Genomic DNA, 23,047 nt, shown 5'->3' on the forward strand with positions numbered 1-23,047 from the left:
TGAAGCGTGAATCTGCTTCTCCAACCACTCTCTGTCTCCAGAGAGTGCACAAAGGAGTCAACGTGCTACCTGGTCTCGGTCCCTAATTCCACCAGAAGCAATTAAGAGTCTGGTCCCGATGCACCTCAAGTTTCCAGGTACATTGTTGACCTTTCAGCAAGGAGAGAGACCATGTTCTGCTTATTTGGCACTTTACCAGATCCCTCTGGTGCATGTTTGGGTGCCCAAGGATCTGCAGGGGCCTCCAGTTGTACTACTGCCGAGAGATCTGCCGTCTGTGCCATCAGAGCATGCACCAGATTCATCACTTACTTTGGTGCCGACTTTAGTTCCAGTGCCGCTGTCTGAGGTTGTGCAGCTGATTGTGCTATTTGACTCCAAGCAAAATCCATCAGTAATGCGACCAAGGCTGCAACCCAGCTCTGATCCACATGCAGCCACCTGTCAATCCTTCTGACGGATATTTTTTTATTACCACGTCGTATTGCCCAAACTTTGCACTGACTTAAACAATGACAATTATGTTGAAGTGGATGTTGATATCCCTCAATATAATAAGGAAACAATCTGATATGAAGAACTCAATATGCTATTAGTCTAGATTCTTCTTAAGATACTGGTCTTGTGTCTCCCCTGGGCCTGCTACTGAGGAAAGCACCTCCTTCTCAGTTGTTATGCAAGGTGTGGCAAAAGTCTTAAACATAAAGGTTCAGCAGTAGATGTGAAAACAAATTCTTTAACTGAGGTACTTCAGCCAGGTGAGGCTCACACAGTACCTATTTTACCATTTAATAAGACCGTCACCAGTGATATTGAATTTAGTAAAATATCTCCTTGACCATGGGACGGGCTGCATCATAAATCTGCTTGTCCTGGAAAAAAAATCCACTTGTCTCTTTGGTGCCAGATGGTGTGGCAACAAATTATGGCACCAATTTCATTATAAAGGAGCACTGATGAATAGCCTCTCTGATTATGCCAATGCTCCTACTGTAGTGTGGTTTGAATTCTAGCAATTTTCTTCTTTTGACACCTTTCCACAGATCACTTACTGGGGCTGGAAATAGCGGAATGGAATGCCCTTTTTAGTTTGACCTGTTGGAATTGTTGTGGGCTTTTAACCACGCCCACCTCACGTCCATCACTTTCACTCGTTCGTGGACTTGCCTTTCAAAAATCCTTTGTCATCACCGGTAAATGCTTTACGTTTGTCCCTTCTTGGAGCAGTTCTGTTACCGCCTTGCAGATTGCCTCTGTCACATAGATAATTGTACGATTGCCAATATGTTTGACTGTGAGCTAACTTCTTTTTCTTTTTGTGTCTGTCCTTTATGCTCATGGCGGCCATGGCGCTTTCAGTCGGGTCGCTTATGTCAACTGTTTCTTTTCATTTTCAGATTGTGGGGCAAGAAAAGTCCATTTAGGAATTTAAAACGCTAATAGCCCCAACTCGAGCAAATGTGAGACCCATTGTATTGCAAGTGCTTGTTTGTCAATGCAAACCTACTAACTTGACTGTTTTAGGAATTTTCACAAGCTCTTCTCTGTTCTTTTCCCATACTGAGAAAGGTTGGAAATTTTATCTTGACAGGGGCAAAAGTAAAACTTCTTCCAGGGTTGGGGAAAAAAAGTGGTTGGAGGAAAGTAAACTTGAAAATGCTGAACAGATACTCACATGAGCAAATCTAGGCATGCATATTTGCTCATGCTAACATGCAGTTCACAAATATTTTCTAGGAGAACTATTTCCTGGCCTAGTTAAGTAAATTCTTGTGAAATATTGAAAGCCAAAAATCTGCACTAATACAAGGACATATAGCATGGGTGACTTTCTGTAAGAATTGGTCCCTTAAATAGGTCTGATGTTACCAAACCATTTTGTTTTTAATTAAAATTCTATCTATTGGCTGGTTTCACTGTGAGTGACAGCATTCTGCTTTCTCAGAAGGAGCACATCTGCACCCAAAGTAGTTTTGTTCAGTGCCAGGGACTACTGAGAAATTTGTGGTTTTTGAAAACAAAAATGTTTGCTCGAGGGCCTGGCAGCTCCCACCACAATAAAGTTTTACAAAAGCCATGCCAAAACAAGATACACATTGACAAAACCAAAAGGCTGACCACCAATGTCATTCCTATTGACTTTGCTAATGCCTGTTTATTTTCGTGTTCACCATAATCTTATTAAAAAGGATTACAATGATTTTCCAAAACGAATATTTTGCCATGCATTAAGACATTTTCCTAAATTATGCTTTAAAGAAATGGCATCTACAGATTTGCAGTAGTTTAGCAAATGCTTTTTTTCCTATTTGCTTTTTTTGTGAACCGTTTATTCTGAAAGCTAAGAATCAAACTTGCTTTCAAGCTTCTTAAAATATTTGCATTTGATTACAGGGCACTTTGGGAGCATTAGAAGTAGCTTCATATTGTTTAAACTTTGCAAAAGTCTGTACACATTTTTATAATGAATCCACTTTCAGTAGTGCAGTCTGAGTTTACAATATTTTCTTAGAGCGCTTACCCTAATAATAAAGGCTTTGCGTTAATTGAGCGATAAATAAAATAAATATGAAAACTTGTCCTCGATCCCAAACAATATGTCCTGGGTGTCGAACAATAGGAATTCCACCACTTCCTCACACATACCCTTTTGGGCACTTGTATATCATTGTGTTCGGGTCCTCCTGATAATAGGACGGTCGCTCAGCGACATCATACGGCACCAGAAGACCCAGGCTTTCTTACACCATCAGACGCCAGCGAGTTTAGTGGTAGAGGCGTCCACTAGTAAAGTCATACTCAAAATGAATAGAGACATTTGGCAAGTGGATTTTCCCCTCTTCGAGCCTTGGTCTGAGGTCAGTGAACACCAGCTGTCTTCTAGGTTGCAACTCCATGCCCTTTAGGACATGGTTGTATATGTTTTGCCGACTATTCCATTCGACCTTTGGGCGTCCCCTTACTCAAGCTGTTGAGGATGGCTTCCCTTCAGTATAATTAGTAATAATTCTGTCTTGAACACAACCAAATGTGTGACACTGGATGCCAGTGTGGTACGTTCTCTCCCGGATGTGATCTACGGGCTTCTCTGGGGAAGCCGACGCATCCCTGATGGACATGATGTTTGACTGATCTCGCCTCTTTAGTAAAAAAAGGAAAAAAAAACAGATTCAACTCTGGAACTGTTTAAGAAGCTCAAGGACACATCACATTTCTTGGATCTTCTGGCCCCACCAAACAATTCACCCACAATTTTGTCTTCTGCATTGCTATGGTCTCGGTTTTCAGTTTTGCCAATGCCAGACCCACTGCCCCAGCTCTTTTCTAAGGCCTTTCGATAATCAAGGTTCCAGTTCTCAACAGGCACCCCCTAGAGCAGCAGGGACCAACATGCAGCTTAGTTCCTCCCTCCTCCTGCATCAGCAGCCACAGAGCCGCTTTAGTGTGTCCTTGCGGGTTTTCAGCTTCCCTGTCCAAGGCATTATCCAATATATCCTCCAAGGGTTGAGTGTGCATAATAACAATGGACTGGGATGCAACCATAGTAATTACCAGTGGTTTAGATTAATTCAGGCATTCCATCCATTTTTTTTTTTGTTTACTTCAGTGTGTCACCCAAAGTGGGACTGGTATGTCAACACATGGGTCCTGTACACACTGCCATTTGAACTAAGGTATACTTGGCTGATGAGCCCTAATCGGTTAAAACCAGCCCTGGTTTGCTTGTAGGGAAGACCTGGCCTGGCAGTTCGGGGTGGACTGGTACCATAAGTGTCGGGTCAAGACAGATTTGGTGGGTCCTGTATTGGAGTGCTGGGTCCAAACTGATGTGGCATGGTGTATAACAATACGATGGTCTGGGATGCGGCCTTGAGTGATTACCAGAGGTTGCGATTAATTAGCACATTCTATCTATTGCGTTTTTGTATACATAAGTATTTCCTCCAAGGGTTGCAGACCTCACTTCAGACAAATGGATCCTCTAAATTGCATGCTGGGATTACTCCCTTCCATTTTTTTCTACCCCTGCACATCGTCCACCAGCATAATAGCAGCTGACAATCTGTCTGTCATGTAGCATGAAGTGCAGACACTTTTGGCCTCAGTGGCCAGAGAGAGTGTTGAGGCCTCAGAAGTAGAAACTGAGTGTTAGTCCTGTGAATTCCTTGTGCTGAAGAATGTAAGCCTTTGTCCTATTTTTGATCTTTATATTCTCAGTGCCTTCATGTGGAAGGACAAATTCAAGATGCCTATGCTAGCCTATGTCCTGCCTACCTTTTACACCAGGGACTGGATGGTGGAATTGGCTGTTAAGGATACTTACTCAGTATCCCCTGTCCTCCAGGCCCCACAGGTGCTACCTGTGGTTCACAGTGAGATGGGAGCATTTTCAGTTCCCATTGCTCCCTTTTGGCATGACCAGTGCCCCTTGGATGTTCATGAGTGTTGACAGTAATCAAGCACACCTTTGGAAGTCAGGAATATGAAGCTTCCCCTACCACGATATCTGGCTACTGAATGTTCTCTCACCCAGGCAATTGTCAACCAACTTCAGACAATGGCGAACCTCCTAACGTTGAAGTTCACAGTCAGTGTGCCATAGTCACACCTGACTCCTTTGTAGATGCTCCCATTTGTCGGAGCTATTCTGCTTATGGTACAGTTTTGTGCCTTTCCCCTGGAGTGAAAAGTCCAGGATATTAAGGGTATGATCCCAATGTCCTGGATCTCAGTGTGGATGAGATTAAGGCTGATGGGATTGTTGGCCTCCTGCTTTTAGCTGGCCAACATACTAGGTGGCACATGCAGGCTCTGCAGTGGAACCTCAAATCCCAGTGTGCAGAGCATCAAAGAAATCTGTTTGATTGTTTCCAAATTTAGGAGGAGACTGCAAAAGACACGCAGTGGTGGTTACTCGCCCAAGATTTGATCAGGGGCAGATTACTCTCCTCGTCCCACAGAGCAGACTTTGGTCATGGATGCATCATTACAGGGTTGGAGAGGCCGTTTTGCAAAGATGATTAGAGACTCTAATCTACAGCAGAGACTCAACTGCACATCAATTTGTTGATGTTGAGGACCATCTGATTGGCATTGAAGGCCTTCCTCCCCAGCATGTGAGAAAGGATGGTGCATGTACTGACTAATAATTACATCACTACACAGCAGCAGGGGGAGGTAATTGCACCTGGGGCTGCACAGTTTGTATTTCCCTGCTTGAAAATTGAGGGCAGCAGTTGAGCTCCTCTAAATGTTCTTTCTGGGGCCTTTGTCATTTTGAAGGTGACGCGTCATTCCACACAAATCTGTGTATGCCAGTTATTGCCATAAATAAACTCACTAGAAGCAAAGTTGTCAGAGGTTTTGTGGATTGTCCTGGCCTTGGTTTAGCAAGGACCTGCTTTAGGCTCTGTTGAGGCCCATTTTCCACATCCTTCAGCTTTCTTGCATTTGCTGGATCAGCCTTTTTGATTTAAATCACCAGTTGTGATGGCATTTTTAAGTAATTTGCAATATTTATTTCCACCAAAACCTTTTGTGATGCCATAGTGGGATTTGAACTTAGTTCTCACTTTTTTGTTGTCTGCACCCCTTTTGAGGTGCTGCACAGTTGTCCCTTTATTACTTTTGAATTTGAAACTGGGTTTTCACGTACCCATAATAATGGCTAGGGATGTGAGTGAGCTGCAGGCTCTTTCTGTCAACCCACCTTAGAGCATTCTGCATCTAAGCCTCTAGGATCTACACATACATGCATGAAGACTGAGTAGTAGCAGTTTACTGCTTTTTAATCTACCTTCTAAAGTAATGAGTTTTATCTTGTCAGCCAGGTGTCCCTCAACTAAAACAATCCATGCTGGATATTAAGAGTGGTTTTTCTTAGGTTCTTCCAGAAATATCCAACGTCTGCAGGCAAGTTGTTTGACACATTACTCTTTTTTTTATACTTGGCCAAGCAGCGTCTTGCTCTGGCGACAGTTGAGGGTTATTTATTGACTCTTTCAGTATTTTTACATTTTCTCGATTTGTCATGTTTATTCAGATCCCCTGTTGCGATACGTTTCCTAAAAGGGCTGACCCATATGTTCCCAGCAACACAATTTTTATGATGCCTCATCTGGACCCCAGTCTAGTTCTTACTTTTCTCATGGCCACTCCATTTGAGCCATTGTACAGCTGCCATCTCCATTTGCACACCTTAGGACCATGTACCTCATAGTGATAATGTCAACTCATCGCTTGAGTGAACTACAAGCACTCTGTCCTGCAGCTGTATACTATCCTCTTCCCAGACGAGCTAGTGCTCCGGACAAAAGCAACATTTCACCCACCTCATATGTAGGCATAACTTCACATGTTCACAACTCACTACTGCCAGGGGCGTTTTTTCCAAAATGTCCTGCAGCATTTCATGGTCTGAGCCATTCCACAGACTTCCCACCTGGTTAGGTACTGCTTTGGTATCTATTCACAAGGTTAAAAATTTGTTGTTAGTAGAATTCATCAGTACAAGTTAGTTACGTTGGGTGAAGCTCTTTCTGGTTTATATTCTTTCTAACTGCAGATTTCTCATTGATCCACCCTCCTTCATAGTAAGAAGAATGGACTTTTCTAGTCTATGCTGATAAGATGCCATGTAACAGATTTGCACAGTGGCACAATCTGATTGCTGAGGCTTCACATATAGCATGCTGGAGGGATATCTGAAACAAACTGACATCTGTGCTTGGAGGTGGTGCCTATATAGGGGCACTGATATCATATCCAGGGCGGGATGGTCAGACACAGCCACACAGTGCCAAATACCAATGCGTGAGGGAATCGCTGAAGAAAATTCTACAGGCCCAGTCTGGTGCCTGTGGATGTTCACCACGTGAGAAATTCTTAGTATATATATCAGGGATGTGGAATTCCTATCGCCCGACGCCCAGGACATCTTGTTTGGGGTCAAGGGCAACAAGGTTTTATGTTTACTTTGTCCTTGGGACAAGTAGGCCCAACCCTCTGCAGCACAAACCCTTTGGCTGCCTGTTTACAGAGAGTGGAACTCTCTGCAGTTGAGGTAATGTGTTTCCAAAATATACTGCTGTTCGAACTTGTATTTATGGTTCATTATTTGAAAGCCTTCATTATTAGGGTGAGTGCTGTAAATAAATGTTTTAAGGTCACACTTCACTACTGACGTTGGTTCCAGTACAAAAAAAAAAAAAGTGTATGCACATGTTTGAAAAGTTTAGGCTATGAGGCTAAGTATAATGCTGCCAGAATGCTCTCTGATTAGATGCAAATGAAGTGTCATTTATTAAAATGTGTTGATGCATGCTAGTATTTCCCAAAAATATTTCTAATGGAAAATCAATGTAACCATTTTCAACACGATTATGGGAAGCATGAAAATAAACAAACACTGACAAAGCCAACTGATTTGACATATTTATATAAGTCTTTGAGTTTCTTCAATGTGTGTCTTGTTTTGACATGGCTTTTGTAACACTTTATTGTTGTGGGAGCTACCAGGCCCTCAACATTGTAACAAACACTGGCAAAAAAAAAACCCAAAAGTTTTTGAACTCTAAAAGCACATGTTGCCACCAGTGGCATAACAAAGGCCCCGCAGCCGCCCTCCAGGGGGCCCCTTCAGCACAGCACCTGCCCTGAGTGAGTCTGGAGAGGGGGCTCCACCGTGTTCTTTGCTAAGGGGCACCCTCCAGTTTTGTTACGTCACTGATTGCCACTGTAGTTCCTGACACTGAACAAAACTACTTTGTGTGCAATATGCTCCTTGTGGAAGAGCAGAATGCGATCACTCACAGTAAAGCCAGCCGAAAGAGAGAGAAATAGAAGTTTAATAAAAACAAAAAATGTCTTTGTTAACACCAGACCTAATTAGGGACCAAGACCCACATGTAGGTAGCTTTTTGCATGTCGCAAACAGCGACTTTCGTTGTTTGCGACGTGCAAAAAGCACATTGCGATGCACAAACCCAGTTTTGCGACTCGCAATTCCCCATGGGATCCCTTCCCCATTGTGAATGTCACTGTAAAAAAAAACAAATTCAGAGCAGGCAGTGGTCCTGCGGAACACTGCCTGCTCTGAAAAAATTAAACGAAAACGTTTCATTTTTCGTTTTTGTAATGCATCTCGTTTTCATTTAAGGAAAACGGGCTGCATTACAAAAAAAAAAAAAATGCTTTATTGAAAAGCAGTCACAGACATGGGGGTCTGCTGTCTCCAGCAGGCCACCATCCCTGTGAGGGCCGCCATTCGCAAGGGGGTCGCAAATTGCGACCCACCTCATGATTGTTCATGAGGTTGGCATTTGCGAAGCCCTTGCGAATCACAGATGGTGTCAGGGACACCATCCTACATTTGGATTTGCGACTTGCAAATTGCGAGTCGCTCTGACTCGCAATTTGCGGGTCACAAATCTGAACCTACCTACATGTGGCCCCAAATTCTTAAAGAAAGTCACAAAAGTGCACCCATGGTATATGTCGTACCCCTATAAAATATTTGTGAACTGTATTTTAGCATGGGTAAATACGATGTGTAGATTTGCTCATGTGAAAATCTATTGAGCATTTGCAAGTTCATTTTCCCTCCAGCCACTTCCTTCCCAACCCTTGAAGAAGTTCTAATTCTGCCATTGTCAGGAGTAAATGTCCAGCCTTTCTTATTATGGGAAAATAATAGAGAGAAGCTGGTGAAAATCTTTAAAACATGCAGGTTAGTAGGTTTGCAGACTCAAAGGCATTCCAGCCCTGGAACTATTGCTTACTGCTTCCTCCAGCCCCAGTATGCAGATCTGCAGAAAGGTGGCAAAATAAGGAAATTACTACAGTAGGGATTGAAACTGCAAGTATTCAAGCCACACTATGGTAGTAGCCCTGGCATAATCAGAGAGGCTATTATCAGAGCTCTTACATAATGAGATTGCTGCCATAATTTGTCGCCACCTTACATGGCGCCAAAGGGACAAGTAGATCTTTTTACAGGACAAGTAGATTTGAGAGGCAACCTGTCCCCTGGACAAGTAGATATTTTAATAAATTCCACACCCCTGATATATGTGTTAGATGGCATGTGTAGCTGCAGATACACATGCTTTGCACCTCCCGCCATCTAGTGTTGGGCTCGGAGTGTTACAAGTTGTTTTTCTTCAAAGAAGTCTTTTCGAGTCACGAGATTGAGGGACTCCTCCCCTTTCGGCTCCATTGCACATGGGCGGCGACTCCATCTTATATTGTTTTCTTTCCGCCATCGGGTTCGGACGTGTTCATTTTCGCTCTGCGTTTCGGTTCGGAAAGTTAGTGAAAATCTTGGAAAATTTGATGGTATTGTTTGTGTTCGGTATCGGGTTAGTTACAAGAGATCGACACCGAATTTGGAAGAGCACCGGCGGCCCTTTGGGGTTTTCAATTCCCCGGCGGGCCTGGTCAGCCCGACCACGTGCGTCTTCAAGGCTAATGGAACGGACCCCATTCCGCTTCTGCCCCGAATGTCAGAACAAGTATCCTTATACAGATCAGCATCTTGTCTGCAATTTGTGTTTGTCTCCAGAACACAAGGAGGATACCTGTGAGGCCTGTCAAGCGTTTCGGTCCAGGAAGACCTTAAGGGATCGAAGAGCAAGAAGACTACAGATGGCGTCGGTGCCGACAGGGCAAAAACACATGGAGGAAGAAGAGGAAACCTTCTCCATCGAGGATTCTCGACTCGGAAGAGGTCGATCCTGAACAGACGCCGAAAACCGTGAGTAAGACGTCGATACACAAAACTCAGGCAAAGACTACTAAAGCCCAGGGGACGCCACCGCCGGCAGGCCATGGCTTAACCCAAAAAATAGGTGACCGAGCATCGGCTCCGAAAAAGGGCATGCCTGTGTCGAAGTCATCCGACTCCGGTCGAGAAACCGGCACAGAGCAGGCTCGACCCCGAGACACCGGGTCAGAGCAATCTCGGCACTGAGAGAGCGGCACCTAACCAATTCGGCACCGAGAGATCAGTACGCCGAAGAGCAAAAAAGTGTTGTCGGAACTGAAAAAGGCAGCCGAAAAAGTTTTGGTACAGAAACATCCGGCCTCGGAACCGAAAACTAGTTCCTACACAGAGGAACAAGGCCTGTCCTCACAAATGCAAACACATGGATTTGGGCAGGAGCTGGAGACAATGGAGCCAGATTACACCTAAAGAAGGCTCCACAATCAAAAGGACACAGGGAAGATCAGTACTCTCCCTCCGATACGAATGAAACGAAAACTTGCCTTCCAAGAAAAAGACAAGCAGCCACAGGCAAAGGTGGCAAGACAAGTAACCCCGCCACCATCTCCACAACGCTCTCCACAGCCATCACCGGTAGCCACTCCACCAATGATGCAGTCCCCAACTCATACAGGGATGAGTCAGGATGATCCAGACGCGTGGGATCTTTATGATGCGCCAGTGTCAGATAACAGTCCAGACTGTTCTCCAGCTAGACCGTCACCACCTGAGGAAAGTACCGCCTACACACAGGTGGTGTTAAGAGCAGCGGCGTTTCATAATGTCAGCCTGCATGCAGAGCCAATTGAAGACGACTTTTGTATTTAACACACTGTCGTCCACACATAGCCAGTACCAGAGCCTCCCCATGCTACCTGGAATGCTAAAACACTCCACACAAGTGTTCGAGGAGCCTGTGAAAGGAAGGGCCATTACTCCAAGGGTGGAGAAAAAATATAAACCACCACCAACAGACCCGGTGTACATCACACAACAGTTAACACCAGACTCAGTGGTAGTAGGGGCAGCGCGCAAGAGGGCGAACTCACACACCTCAGGAGATGCACCACCTCCAGATAAAGAGAGTCGTAAGTTCGACGCAGCTGTGAAAAGAGTGGCGGCACAAGCAGCCAACCAGTCGCGCATTGCCAACTCACAGGCCTTGTTGGCGAGATATGATAGGGCTCATTGGGACGAAATGCAACATTTTATAGAACATTTGCCCAAGGAGTTCCAAAAGAGAGCACAACAAGTGGTGGAAGAAGGACAAAGTATCTCGAATAATCAGATACGGTCAGCAATGGATGCAGCAGACACAGCTGCTAGGACTGTAAACACAGCAGTGACAATACGGAGACATGCATGGCTGCGTACATCTGGATTCAAGCCGCAAATACAACAAGGCATGCTGAATATGCCATTTAACGGACAGCAGTTGTTTGGGCCGGAGGTGGACACTGCTATAGAAAAACTTAAAAAGGACACGGATACGGCCAAAGCCATGGGCGCACTCTACTCCCCACAGAGCTGAGGCACATTTCGGAAATCACAGTTTTGAGGGGGGTTTCGAGGGCAAATCACAGAACTTACCAAGTTCTACAAAAACTGGGAGGAGATAACAACAGACACGTGGGTCCTAGCCATTATCCAGCATGGTTATTGCATAGAATTTCTAGAATTCCCTCCAAATGTCCCATCGAAAACACACAATATGTCAAAACAACACATGGATCTTCTACAACTGGAGGTCCAAGCGTTGTTGCAAAAAGATGCAATAGAATTGGTACCAATTCATCAGAAAGGAACAGGAGTTTACTCACTGTACTTTCTCATTCCCAAAAAAGACAAAACTCTAAGACCTATATTAGATCTCAGAACGTTAAATATCTACATCAAATCAGATCACTTTCACATGGTGACACTGCAGGACGTTATCCCATTGCTCAAACAACAAGACTCCATGACAACACTAGACCTAAAGGATGCATACTTCCATATACCAATACATCCTTCACACAGAAAGTACTTAAGGTTTGTATTCCAAGGGGTACATTACCAATTCAAAGTGTTGCCATTCGGGATAACAACTGTGCCAAGAGTTTTTACAAAATGCCTGGCGGTAGTGGCTGCTCATATCAGAAGACAGCAAATACATGTGTTCCCGTACCTAGACGATTGGTTAATCAAAACCAACACGCAGGAACGGTGTTCACAACACACAATGTATGTCATAGAAACCCTTCACAAACTAGGTTTCTCAGTCAACTACAACAAGTCACACCTTCAGCCGTGTCAAATACAACAATACTTAGGAGCAACAATCAACACAACAAAAGGGATTGCCACTCCAAGTCCACAAAGGGTACAGGCATTTCACAATGCAATACAGGCCATGAACCCAAAACAAAAGATACAAGTCAAGATGGTGATGAAACTACTAGGCATGATATCCTCATGCTTAGCCATTGTCTCAAACGCAAGATTGCACATGCGGCCCTTACAACAGTGCCTAGCATCACAATGGTCACAGGCACAGGGTCAACTTCAAGATCTAGTGTTGATAGACCTCGCTTCAATGGTGGAACACTATAAATTTAAACAAAGGGCGGCGTTTTCAAGACCCAGTGCCTCAATACGTAATAACAACGGATTCCTCCATGATAGGGTGGGGAGCACACCTCAACCAACACAGCATCCAAGGACAATGGGACACTCAGCAGAGACAGTTTCACATAAATCACTTAGAACTACTTGCAGTATTTCTAGCGCTGAAAGCATTTCAACCTATAATAATCCACAAACACATTCTTGTCAAAACAGACAACATGACAACGATGTATTATCTGAACAAACAGGGAGGAACACACTCAACACAGTTGTGTCTCCTGGCACAGAAAATATGGCATTGGGCGATTCACAACCACATTCGCCTAATAGCGCAGTTCTTTCCAGGAATTTAGAACCAGTTAGCAGACAATCTCTCTCGGGATCACCAACAGATCCACGATTGGGAGATTCAACCCCAAATACTAAACACTTACTTCCAAAGATGGGGGACACCACAAATAGACCTATTTGCATCAAAAGAAAACGCAAAATGCCAAAACTTTGCATTCAGGTACCCACAGGATCAGTCTCAAGGCAATGCGTTATGGATGAGTTGGTCAGGGATATTTGCATACGCTTCCCCCCCCCCTCTCCCACTCCTTCCATATCTGGTAAACAAATTGAGTCAAAACAAACTCAAACTCATACTAATAGCACCAACTTGGGCAAGACAACCTTGGTACACAACACTACTAGACCTCTCAGTAGTGCCTCATGTCAAACTACCAAACAGACCAGATATGTTAACTCAACACAAACAGCAGATCAGACACCCAAATCCAGCATCGCTGAATCTAGCAATTTGGCTCCTGAAGTCTTACAATTCGGACATCTAGACCTTACACAGGAATGTATGGAGGTCATAAAACAAGCTAGAAAACCAACCACAAGACATTGCTATGCAAATAAGTGGAAAAGATTTGTTTATTACTGCCATAATAAACAAATTCAACCCTTACACGCATCTGCTAAAGCCATCGTCAGCTACCTACTGCACTTACAAAAGTCAAAGCTAGCTTTTTCATCCATTAAAATACATCTCACCGCAATTTCAGCTTATCTGCAAATTAGGCACTCAACTTCACTATTTAGGATCCCAGTCATAAAGGCTTTTATGGAGGTTCTAAAGAGAATTATCCCACCAAGAACACCACCAGTTCCTTCGTGGAACCTCAACATTGTCTTAACACGGCTCATGGGTCCACCGTTTGAACCCATGCACTCATGTGAGATACAATACTTAACATGGAAAGTAGCATTTCTAATTGCCATCACATCTCTAAGAAGAGTAAGTGAAATACAAGCATTTACCATAACCCTTTATTCAGATACACAAGCATAAAGTAGTTTTACGAACAAATCCTAAGTTCTTACCAAAAGTCATATCACCGTTCCACTTAAATCAAACAGTAGAACTACCAGTGTTCTTTCCAGAACCAGATTCTGTAGCTGAAAGAGCACTACATACATTAGACATCAAAAGGGCATTAATATACTACATTGACAGGACAAAACAAATTCGAAAAACAAAACAATTGTTCGTTGCTTTCCAAAAACCTCATACAGGGAATCCAATATCCAAACAAGGCATTGCCAGATGGATAGTTAAATGCATTCAAACCTGTTATCTCAAAGCAAAAAGAGAACTGCCTATAACACCAAAGGAACACTCAACTAGAAAGAAAGGTGCTACCATGGCCTTTCTAGGAAACATTCCAATGACTGAAATATGTAAGGCAGCCACGTGGTCTACGCCTCATACGTTTACCAAGCATTACTGCGTGGATGTGTTAACAACACAGCAAGCCACAGTAGGACAAGCAGTACTACGAACTTTATTTCAAACAACTTCAACTCCTACAGGCTGAGCCACCGCTTTTGGGGAGATAACTGCTTACTAGTCTATGCAAAGCATGTGTATCTGCAGCTACACATGCCATCGAACGGAAAATGTCACTTACCCAGTGTACATCTGTTCGTGGCATGAGACGCTGCAGATTCACATTCGCCCGCCCGCCCGCCTCCCCGGGAGCCTGTAGCCGTTTTGAAGTTGATCTTGAACATTTGTAAATATATCGCTTTAAACCACATTATGTACATACATATTTACTCCATTGCATGGGCACTATTACTATAATACACAACTCCTACCTCACCCTCTGCGGGGAAAACAATCTAATATGGAGTCAACGCCCATGCGCAATGGAGCCGAAAGGGGAGGAGTCCCTCGATCTCGTGACTCGAAAAGACTTCTTCGAAGAAAAACAACTTGTAACACTCCGAGCCCAACACTAGATGGCGGGCTGTGCAAAGCATGTGAATCTGCAGCGTCTCATGCCACGAACAGATGTACACTGGGTAAGTGACATTTTCCTTATAGATCGCATGTCCACCAGAAAGAGCTTAAGCAAATGTACTTATCTTGTTGGTTGGGAGAGTGGGGTTTTGCTTCCATTGGACTTGATATTCAAGTACAACGTAGTATCTCTGTTTTTTTAATTGTTTTTTAAGTGAAAGTTTTTGGAGGTAATGATTTAATGATTTAGCATTCTTCTTTCTGTTGCAGTCGGTGGGCTGTGGGGCTTGTGCCCCTTGTCAACTTAAGGAGGACTGCACTGCCTGCTCTGTCTGCTTACTTCGTGCCCAGAGCCCAGAGTTTGACACCAAATTGAAATGCTTGAAGAGAAGATGTTGCAAAATTGTCAAAAAGGTGATGTAATCTTGTTATTGGTCTTGAAATGATGATTGTCATAGTAATTTAATCTGTATTTTACTGTTTTCCTTCGGTGGGTCTGCATTGATAATCCTAATCACTGAATTATCCCACTGAGGCGCAGGATCACACACCATTTTTAAAAAGATAAATAATATATTTTAATTGTCTTCAGACAATACTAATATCTCTCTTAAAACAATTCAGATGCCTTTTCAAAGGCTATATTGGCTAATTTCAATTATTTTCTTTAAACTGGCAATTTACAACTAAAGAAGTCGCCAAATAAACCAAAATTAAACCTTTCTTAAAGGGCATGAAGGGGAAAAATAGGCAATGTAGCTGTCAGGCGACAGACATGTGAGGCAGGGAACTGACACTGCAGCTTTGAGGTAATCCCAATCCTGAAGTTGGAAATGGTCCTTTCTGCAGGGCTATTCCCAAACTGTTTGCCTTTCTCCTCCTATTTTTCTGACCCTCTTTTTGTTGACTTTAGGACTCTGGGCACTTTACCACTGCTAATCCATACTACAGACGTGCTCTCTCTTAAAACTTGGTATGATTGGCTTACACCTGTGTGGCTCATTTAATTTACCTGTACGTCCCTGGTAAAGTGCTATACCATATGCCCAAGGCCTGTAAATTAAATTGTACCAGTGGGCCTGCATCGCAGATTGCGCCACCCACAGAAATAGCCTTTCAAACATGTCTTAAGCCTGCCACTGCAGGACCTGCATGAGCAGTTTACTGCCACACTGACTTGGCAAGCCAAACTGCTTGCCAAAGTCTAAACTCCCTTTTTACTACACCTACGTCAACCCTAAGGTAAGCCCTAGATAGCCCTATGGGCAGGGTGCTCTGTATGTAAAAGGTAGGCCATATAGTTTTATGTGTTACATGTCCTAGTAGTGACAAACAGCCTATTCAGTTTGTCACTATTTTGAGTGCTGCTCCTCTCATAGGCTTTGTAGGAAGTTGGCTCTGTGTATACTATCTCAAAGGGAGAGATAGTGTGCTCAGAGTGCAAGGGTTCCCCCTAGAGGTTGATAGAAAATATATTTTTCAATATAAAAACCTACTGGCCTGGAGTAAGTCTTTGAGTGTGTGTTCCTCATTTATTGCCTGTGTGTGTACAACAAATGCTTAACACTACCCTCTGATAAGCCTACTGCTCGACCACACTACCACAAAATAGAGCATTAGAATTATCTAATTTTGCCACTGTCTTACCTCTAAGGGGAACCCTTGGACTCTGTGCACACTGTCTCTCACTTTCAGATAGTATATACAGAGCCAACTTCCTACAGGCGGTCCCCGGGCTGCGTGGGCCTCTTGCATTGATTGTTCATTCCCGGTGGGGGCTACTGCTTTAATTGATTGTTAGGCCTTGGGAGGTGGCGGTCTCCGGGGTTCATCAGGACCCCAGCATTTAATTAAATATGAGCCACAAGCCATAAATAAGCCCAGGATGGGGTCCCCCGTGAGCCCCCTCCTCCATTCTTTATCTGTCCCCGGGACATGGCCCACCAGGGTGTTTCAGTAAAAGAAGCTTGGAATACTACACTTGTTGTTTTATTTTTAAATGTTGCACAAATTCATCAGCAAGGTAGAGATACATGTGTGTGTGTGTGTATATATATATATATATATATATATATATATATATATATATATATATATATATATATATATATATATATATATGTTCGATGACGTGTAGCTGCAGAGCATAGCTCTTCCGACATCTAGTGTTGGACTCTGAGTGTTACAAGTTGTTTTTCTTCGAAGAAGTCTTTTCGGAGTCATAGAATCGAGTGACTCCTCCTCTCGGTTACAGGGCGCATGGGCATCAACTCTGTTAGATTGTTTTCTTTCCGCTGTTGGGTTTACATGTGTTTCCTCTTGCTCTGTGATTTTGGATTGGAAAACCTATATACAGACCTACATCTGGTTTGTAATTTGTGCCTTTCTCCGGACCACCGAGATGAAATTTGCGAGGCCTGTCGATCGTTTCGATCCAAGAAGACCTTGAGAAATTGCAGAGCCCGAAGATTAGGAATGGTGTCAAAGTACAGAAAATCTCGACGTCGTGGAAGAAGAACAGGCACAGACAGCAGTCTCCATCTGAGATACCGACTCCGAACAAGAATCCGAAGAAGACAGGCCTATCACTGCTGGCCAGCACGTGAGTACTTCTGTCCCTACGCCCATATATAAAAAAACTATCGAAGGCCCTGGGTATACCACTGCTGGAAGGCCATGGGTTCGGCGCTGAAAAAGGCCACTCCTCGGTCCACTTCGGAGTCAAGCAAGTCAGTTAAAAGTTCCACCTCGTACTCCAGTAAGCATCCTCACGCCTCCGAGTCGAAGATTCTACACCCTGCTTTGGAGGAGAAACAGATGACTTAATTTTCGGGACCGAAAAAATCCACATACACAGACGAACAAGGACTTTCGAACAGACGTAAAAAAATCTTGAAGCCGATACAAGATTCTTATAAGCCTTCTGATAAGGATACTGAGATTCAGCCAATATTGGAGCTTATGGATGAAAGACAATCTAGGATCCACATTCATAAAGAGACTGGCAGAATTATTTCTGCACCTCCTTTAAAAAAGAAAAGAAAGCTGGCTTTTCAAGAGGAATTAGACTCAGCTCAACCACCAGCAAAAGTTCAAAAACAAAAGGAGAAACCAGCACCTGTCCCTACTTCTCCTCATTCTCCACAGCTTTCTTTTTCATCTCCACACAATAGTCCACCACCATTGCCTTCTCCAACACACTCGCAATACTCTCATGGAGATACAGTGGATCCTTGGGATCTACATGACCCAGATCCTATTCCAGATAATGATCCTGACCTATACCCCTCCAAGCGTTCTCCACCAGAGGAAACTACTGCCTACACTCAAGTCGTTTCTAGGGCAGCTGCTTATCATGGGGTGCTTATCCACACTGTGCCCCTAGAAGAGGACTCCTTGTTCAACACTCTGTCTTCCACTCACTCTATGTACCAGTGCCCACCCATGTTGCCTGGAATGGTAAAACATGCCAGCCACATTTTTTGTGAGCCTGTCAAATATAGAGTAATTACTCCCAGAATTGACAAAAAATACAAACCTGCTCCTACAGACCCAGACTACATCACACATCAAGTTCCTCCAGACTCAGTAGTGGTGAATGCGGCCAGGAAAAGAGCTAACAGCCAATCATCAGGGGATGCTCCTCCACCTGATAAGGAGAGTAGAAAGTATGATGCTTCTGGCAAGAGTTTAGCTACGCTAGCAGCTAACCAATGGCGAATTACAAATTCGCAAGCACTTCTTGCCAGATATGAAAGAACCCACTGGGATGAGATGCAAGAATTCATACAGCACCTCCCAAAAGAGCATCAAAAGAGAGCACAACAGGTTGTAGAAGAGGGACAGGCCATAAGTAACAACCAGATAAGGTCTGCCCTCAATGCTGCTGATATAGCCGCAAGGAGTGTAAATACTGCCATTACATTAAGAAGGCATGCATGGTTACGCTCTTCTGGTTCTAAACCAGAATTTCAACAGGCAGTACTTGCCAGAACACCTCAGCACGTCTCATCCTCAACTGCCCTCACCACAAACACACCTCTGCCCACCTCAGGGACCTCCACTGGCTACCCATCAACAAAAGGATCGTCTTCAAAATCCTAATCCACGCTCACAAAACTCTCCACGGCACTGGACTGGCCTACCTCAACGATCGACTCAACTTCCACAACCTGACACGCCAGCTCCGCTCCGCCAACCTCACCGTTGTAATAGTCCCCCGCATTTACCATACCACAACCGGCGATCCTTCTCCCACCTCGCAGCCAAAACCTGGAACTCCCTCCCCACCAACCTGCATAAGACCCAGGACCTCCTGACCTTCAGGAAACGCCTCAAGACCTGGCTCTGCGAGCAGTAGCTCCCGCCCCCCCCCCCCCTCCTCCAGCGCCTTGAGAACCTTCCAGGTGAGTAGCACGCTTAACAAATTGATTGATTGAGTACTTTACATGCCTTTTGGTAAAAAAACACTTATTCGGGCCTGAAGAAGATACCACCATTGAAAAACTAAGAAAAGACTCAGATACTCCCAAAGCAATGGGAGCATTATATACCACACCATATAGAGGGTCATTTTGCAGGTCGCAGTTTATTGGAGGATTCAAACCACAATCCTCTGAAGTTTCTACCTCCCAGGCAAAGCAGGGACAACAGCAGCAACAATATAAAAGAGGGGGCTTTAGAGGGTCCGATAGAGGACAATATTTCAAAAACAGGGGCAAGAGCCAGGCCTCAAAACAAGCTACTACACCATCCAAACAGTGACTTCGTTCCCTCCACCACACACACATCGCCTGTGGGGGCAATACTACAGCAATTCCAATCTCATTGGCAAAATATCACCACAGACAATTGGGTGTTATCAATTATTCGCAGTAACTATTGCCTAGAATTAATCTCCACCCCTCCATACATTCCACCACGTTACCACAAACTGTCCCTAGAACACAACTTTCTGTTGCAACAGAAGGTACAATCCCTACTACTAAAACAAGCAATATAATTAGTCCCACATTCTCAGCAAGAAACAGAATACTCAATATACTTCCTCATTCCAAAAAAAGATGGCACTCTAAGGCCTATCCTAGACCCCAGGCCTCTCAATCTATACATCCTGTCAGAACATTTTCACATGGTAACTCTGCAGGGTGCCATTCCACTACTACAGAAACAAGATTACATGACTGCTTTAGACCTCAAAGATGCGTATTTCCATATGCCCATTGTAAGGAAATGCCTCCTTGGCATGGTTACCCCCTAACCTTTTACCTTTGCTGATGCTAAGTTATGATTTGAAAGTGTGCTGGGCCCCTGCTAACCAGGCCCCAGCACCAGTGTACTTTCCTTAAACTGTACCTTTGTCTTCACAATTGGCACAATCCTGGCACTCAGGTAAGTCCCTTGTAACCAGTACCCCTGGTACCAAGGGCCCTGATGCCAGGGAAGGTCTCTAAGGGCTGCAGCATGTCTTATGCCACCCTGGGGATCCCTCACTCAGCACATGCACACTGCCTCACAGCTTGTGTGTGCTGGTGGGGAGAAAATGACTAAGTCGACATGGCACTCCCCTCAGAGTGCCATGCCAACCTCGCACCGCCTGTAGCATAGGTAAGTCACCCCTCTAGCAGGCCTTACAGCCCTAAGGCAGGGTGCACTATACCACAGGTTAGGGCATATGTGCATGAGCACTATGCCCCTACAGTGTCTAAGCAAAACCTTAGACATTGTAAGTGCAGGGTAGCCATAAGAGTATATGGTCTGGGAGTTTGTCAAAAAACGAACTCCACAGTTCCATATTGGGTACACTGAAAACTGGGAAGTTTGGTATCAAACTTCTCAGCACAATAAATGCACACTGATGCCACTGTAGAATTTATTGTAACATGCACCCAGACGGCATCTTAGAGATGCTCCCTGAATACCTATCAGACTTCTAGTGTCGGGCTGACCATTTTCTGCTAGCCTGCCACAACCAGACGAGTTGCTGGCCACATGGGGAGAGTGCCCTTGTCACTCTGTGGCCAGGAACAAAGCCTGTACTGGGTGGAGGTGCTTCTCACCTCCCCCTGCAGGAACTGTAACACCTGGCGGTAGCCATTGGCTACTGCCCTCCCAGACCTAAACACATCCCTAAATTTAGTATTTAGGGGCACCCCAGATCCCAGGAAATCATATTCCTGAGCTGAGAAGGACTGCTGACCTACAAGCCTGCAGAGATGACGGAAGACAACTGCTTTGGCCCCAGCCCTACCGGCCTGTCTCCTGACTCTAAAACCTGCAACCAGCAACGCATCTAACAGGGACCAGCGACCTCCGAAGCGTCAGAAGACTGCCCTGAATCCCAGGACCAAGAAACTCCAGTGAACAGCGGCTCTGCTCAACAACCAGCAACAAACTTGCAACTTTCCTACAACTTCAAAGACTTCACTCTTCCTGTCGGAAGTGTGAGACTTCACACTCTGCACCCGACACCCCCTGCTCGAGATCCAGAGAATTTACACCACAATGACGACTCCCCAGCGACTGCGAGCCCGTGAGGAGCCCGAGATGACCCCCCTGGACCCCACAGCGACGCCTGCAGAGAGAATCCAGAGGCTCCCCCTGACCGCGACTGCCTGTAACAAGGGACCCGACGCCTGGACCAAGCACTGCACCTGCAGCCCCCAGGACCAGAAGGAACCGAACCTCAGTGCATGAGTGACCCCTAGGCAACCCTCTGCCTAGCCCAGGTGGTGGCTGGCCCGAGAAGAACCCCCTGTGCCCTGCCTGCACCGCTAGAGTGACCCCCGGGTCCCTCCATTGAAACCAATACAAAACCCATCTCTTGCTTTGCACACTGCACCTGGCCGCCCCTGTGCCGCTGAGGGTGTGTTTTGTGTGCCTACTTGTGTGCTTCCCCCCCTCCCCCCCCAGTGCTCTACAAAACCCCCTGTTCTGCCCCCCGAGGACGCGGGTACTTACCTGATGGCAGAGCTGAACCGGAGCACCCCTGTTCTCCATAGGCGCCTATGTGTTTTGGGCACCTCTTTGATCTCTGCACCTAACCGGCCCTGAGCTGCTGGTGTGGTAACTTTGGGGTTGCCTTGAACCCCCAACGGTGGGCTGCCTATGCCCAGGAAATTAGATTTGAAAGTGTCTTATTTACCTCACAATCTAACCAATACTTACCTCCCCCAGGAACTGTTGATGTTTGCACTGTCTACTTTTAAATTAGCTTATTGCCATTTTAACAAAAACTGTATATGTTATTGCTCTAATTCAAAATTCCTAACTTACCTGTGTGGAGTACCTTGCATTTTATGTATTTACTTCAAATCTTGAACTTGTGGTTGTTAAAATAAATTAAGAAAATATATTTTTCTATATAAAAACAATTGGCCTGGAGTAAGTCTTTGAGTGTGTGTTCCTCATTTATTGCCTGTGTGTGTACCACAAATGCTTAACACTACCTTCTGATAAGCCTACTGCTCGACCACACTACCACAAAATAGAGCATTAGAATGATCTAATTTTGCCACTATCTTACCTCTAAGGGGAACCCTTGAACTCTGTTCACACTATCTCTTACTTTGAGATAGTATATAGAGAGCCAACTTCCTACACACTCAAACAAAGCCCACCTCTCAGTACAGAGATTCTTATTGAGGCAACATTAACAAGGGAAGGGGAAAGCCATTTACATCTAGAGGCTCCTCATCCACCACTAAGCCGTGACTGCCACCAAAACCTACCAACTCACACCGCTCCTGTAGGGGGAAGTTGACAACATATTTACCCGCAACGGTCTCAAACTACCACAGATTAATGGATACTTCAAATTATCCAGAATGGTTACTGTCCGGAGCTCACTCCCACGCCACCAAATATACCTTCTCATACTCACAGACATTCACATGATCATCTCGCTTTTCTCAAAGAGGAAGTACATTTTCTTCTCAAAGGGGCTGTAGAACCAGGAGCATTAGAATTCCAGGGAACAGGAAGGAGTATACTCCCTGTTATTCCTAATTCCCCCAAAACATGTGTCTCTCAGACCAATATTAGATCTCCGACCCTTAAACCACTACATCCTATCAGAACACTTCTATATGGTCACTCTTCAGGATGTTATTCCCCTTCTGCAACAAGGCAACTTAATGACAGCGTTAGACCTAAAGGACGCTCACTTTCACATTCCTATTCATCCAGCACACCGTCAATACCTAAGATTTGTAGTTTGAGGAAAACTGTACCAATTCAAGGTATTACCATTCGGAGTGACAACTGCTCCAAGGGTATTCACAAAATGCCTTGCAGTAGCCACAGCACATCGCAGAGCACATTGCAGAAGACAAGAAATGAATGTCTTCCCTTATTTGGATGAATGGCTCATCAAAGCCAAT

At 44.7% G+C, this 23,047-nt stretch overlaps 1 protein-coding gene across 5 annotated transcripts in view; it reads left to right on the top strand.

Annotated features, from left to right (window-relative positions):
• LOC138261016 (methyl-CpG-binding domain protein 1-like) overlaps positions 1 to 23,047 on the top strand; it is a 1,081,642-nt gene that overhangs the window by 475,793 nt on the left and 582,802 nt on the right. For all 5 annotated transcript variants that reach the window (XM_069209617.1, XM_069209616.1, XM_069209620.1 and 2 more), the window contains one exon: positions 14,937 to 15,080. In XM_069209617.1, the coding sequence (XP_069065718.1) occupies positions 14,937 to 15,080 (144 nt within the window). The remainder of the gene's footprint in view (positions 1 to 14,936; positions 15,081 to 23,047) is intronic.

The sequence above is a fragment of the Pleurodeles waltl genome, chromosome 10, assembly GCF_031143425.1.
Source record: "Pleurodeles waltl isolate 20211129_DDA chromosome 10, aPleWal1.hap1.20221129, whole genome shotgun sequence".
Lineage (NCBI taxonomy): Eukaryota > Metazoa > Chordata > Amphibia > Caudata > Salamandridae > Pleurodeles > Pleurodeles waltl.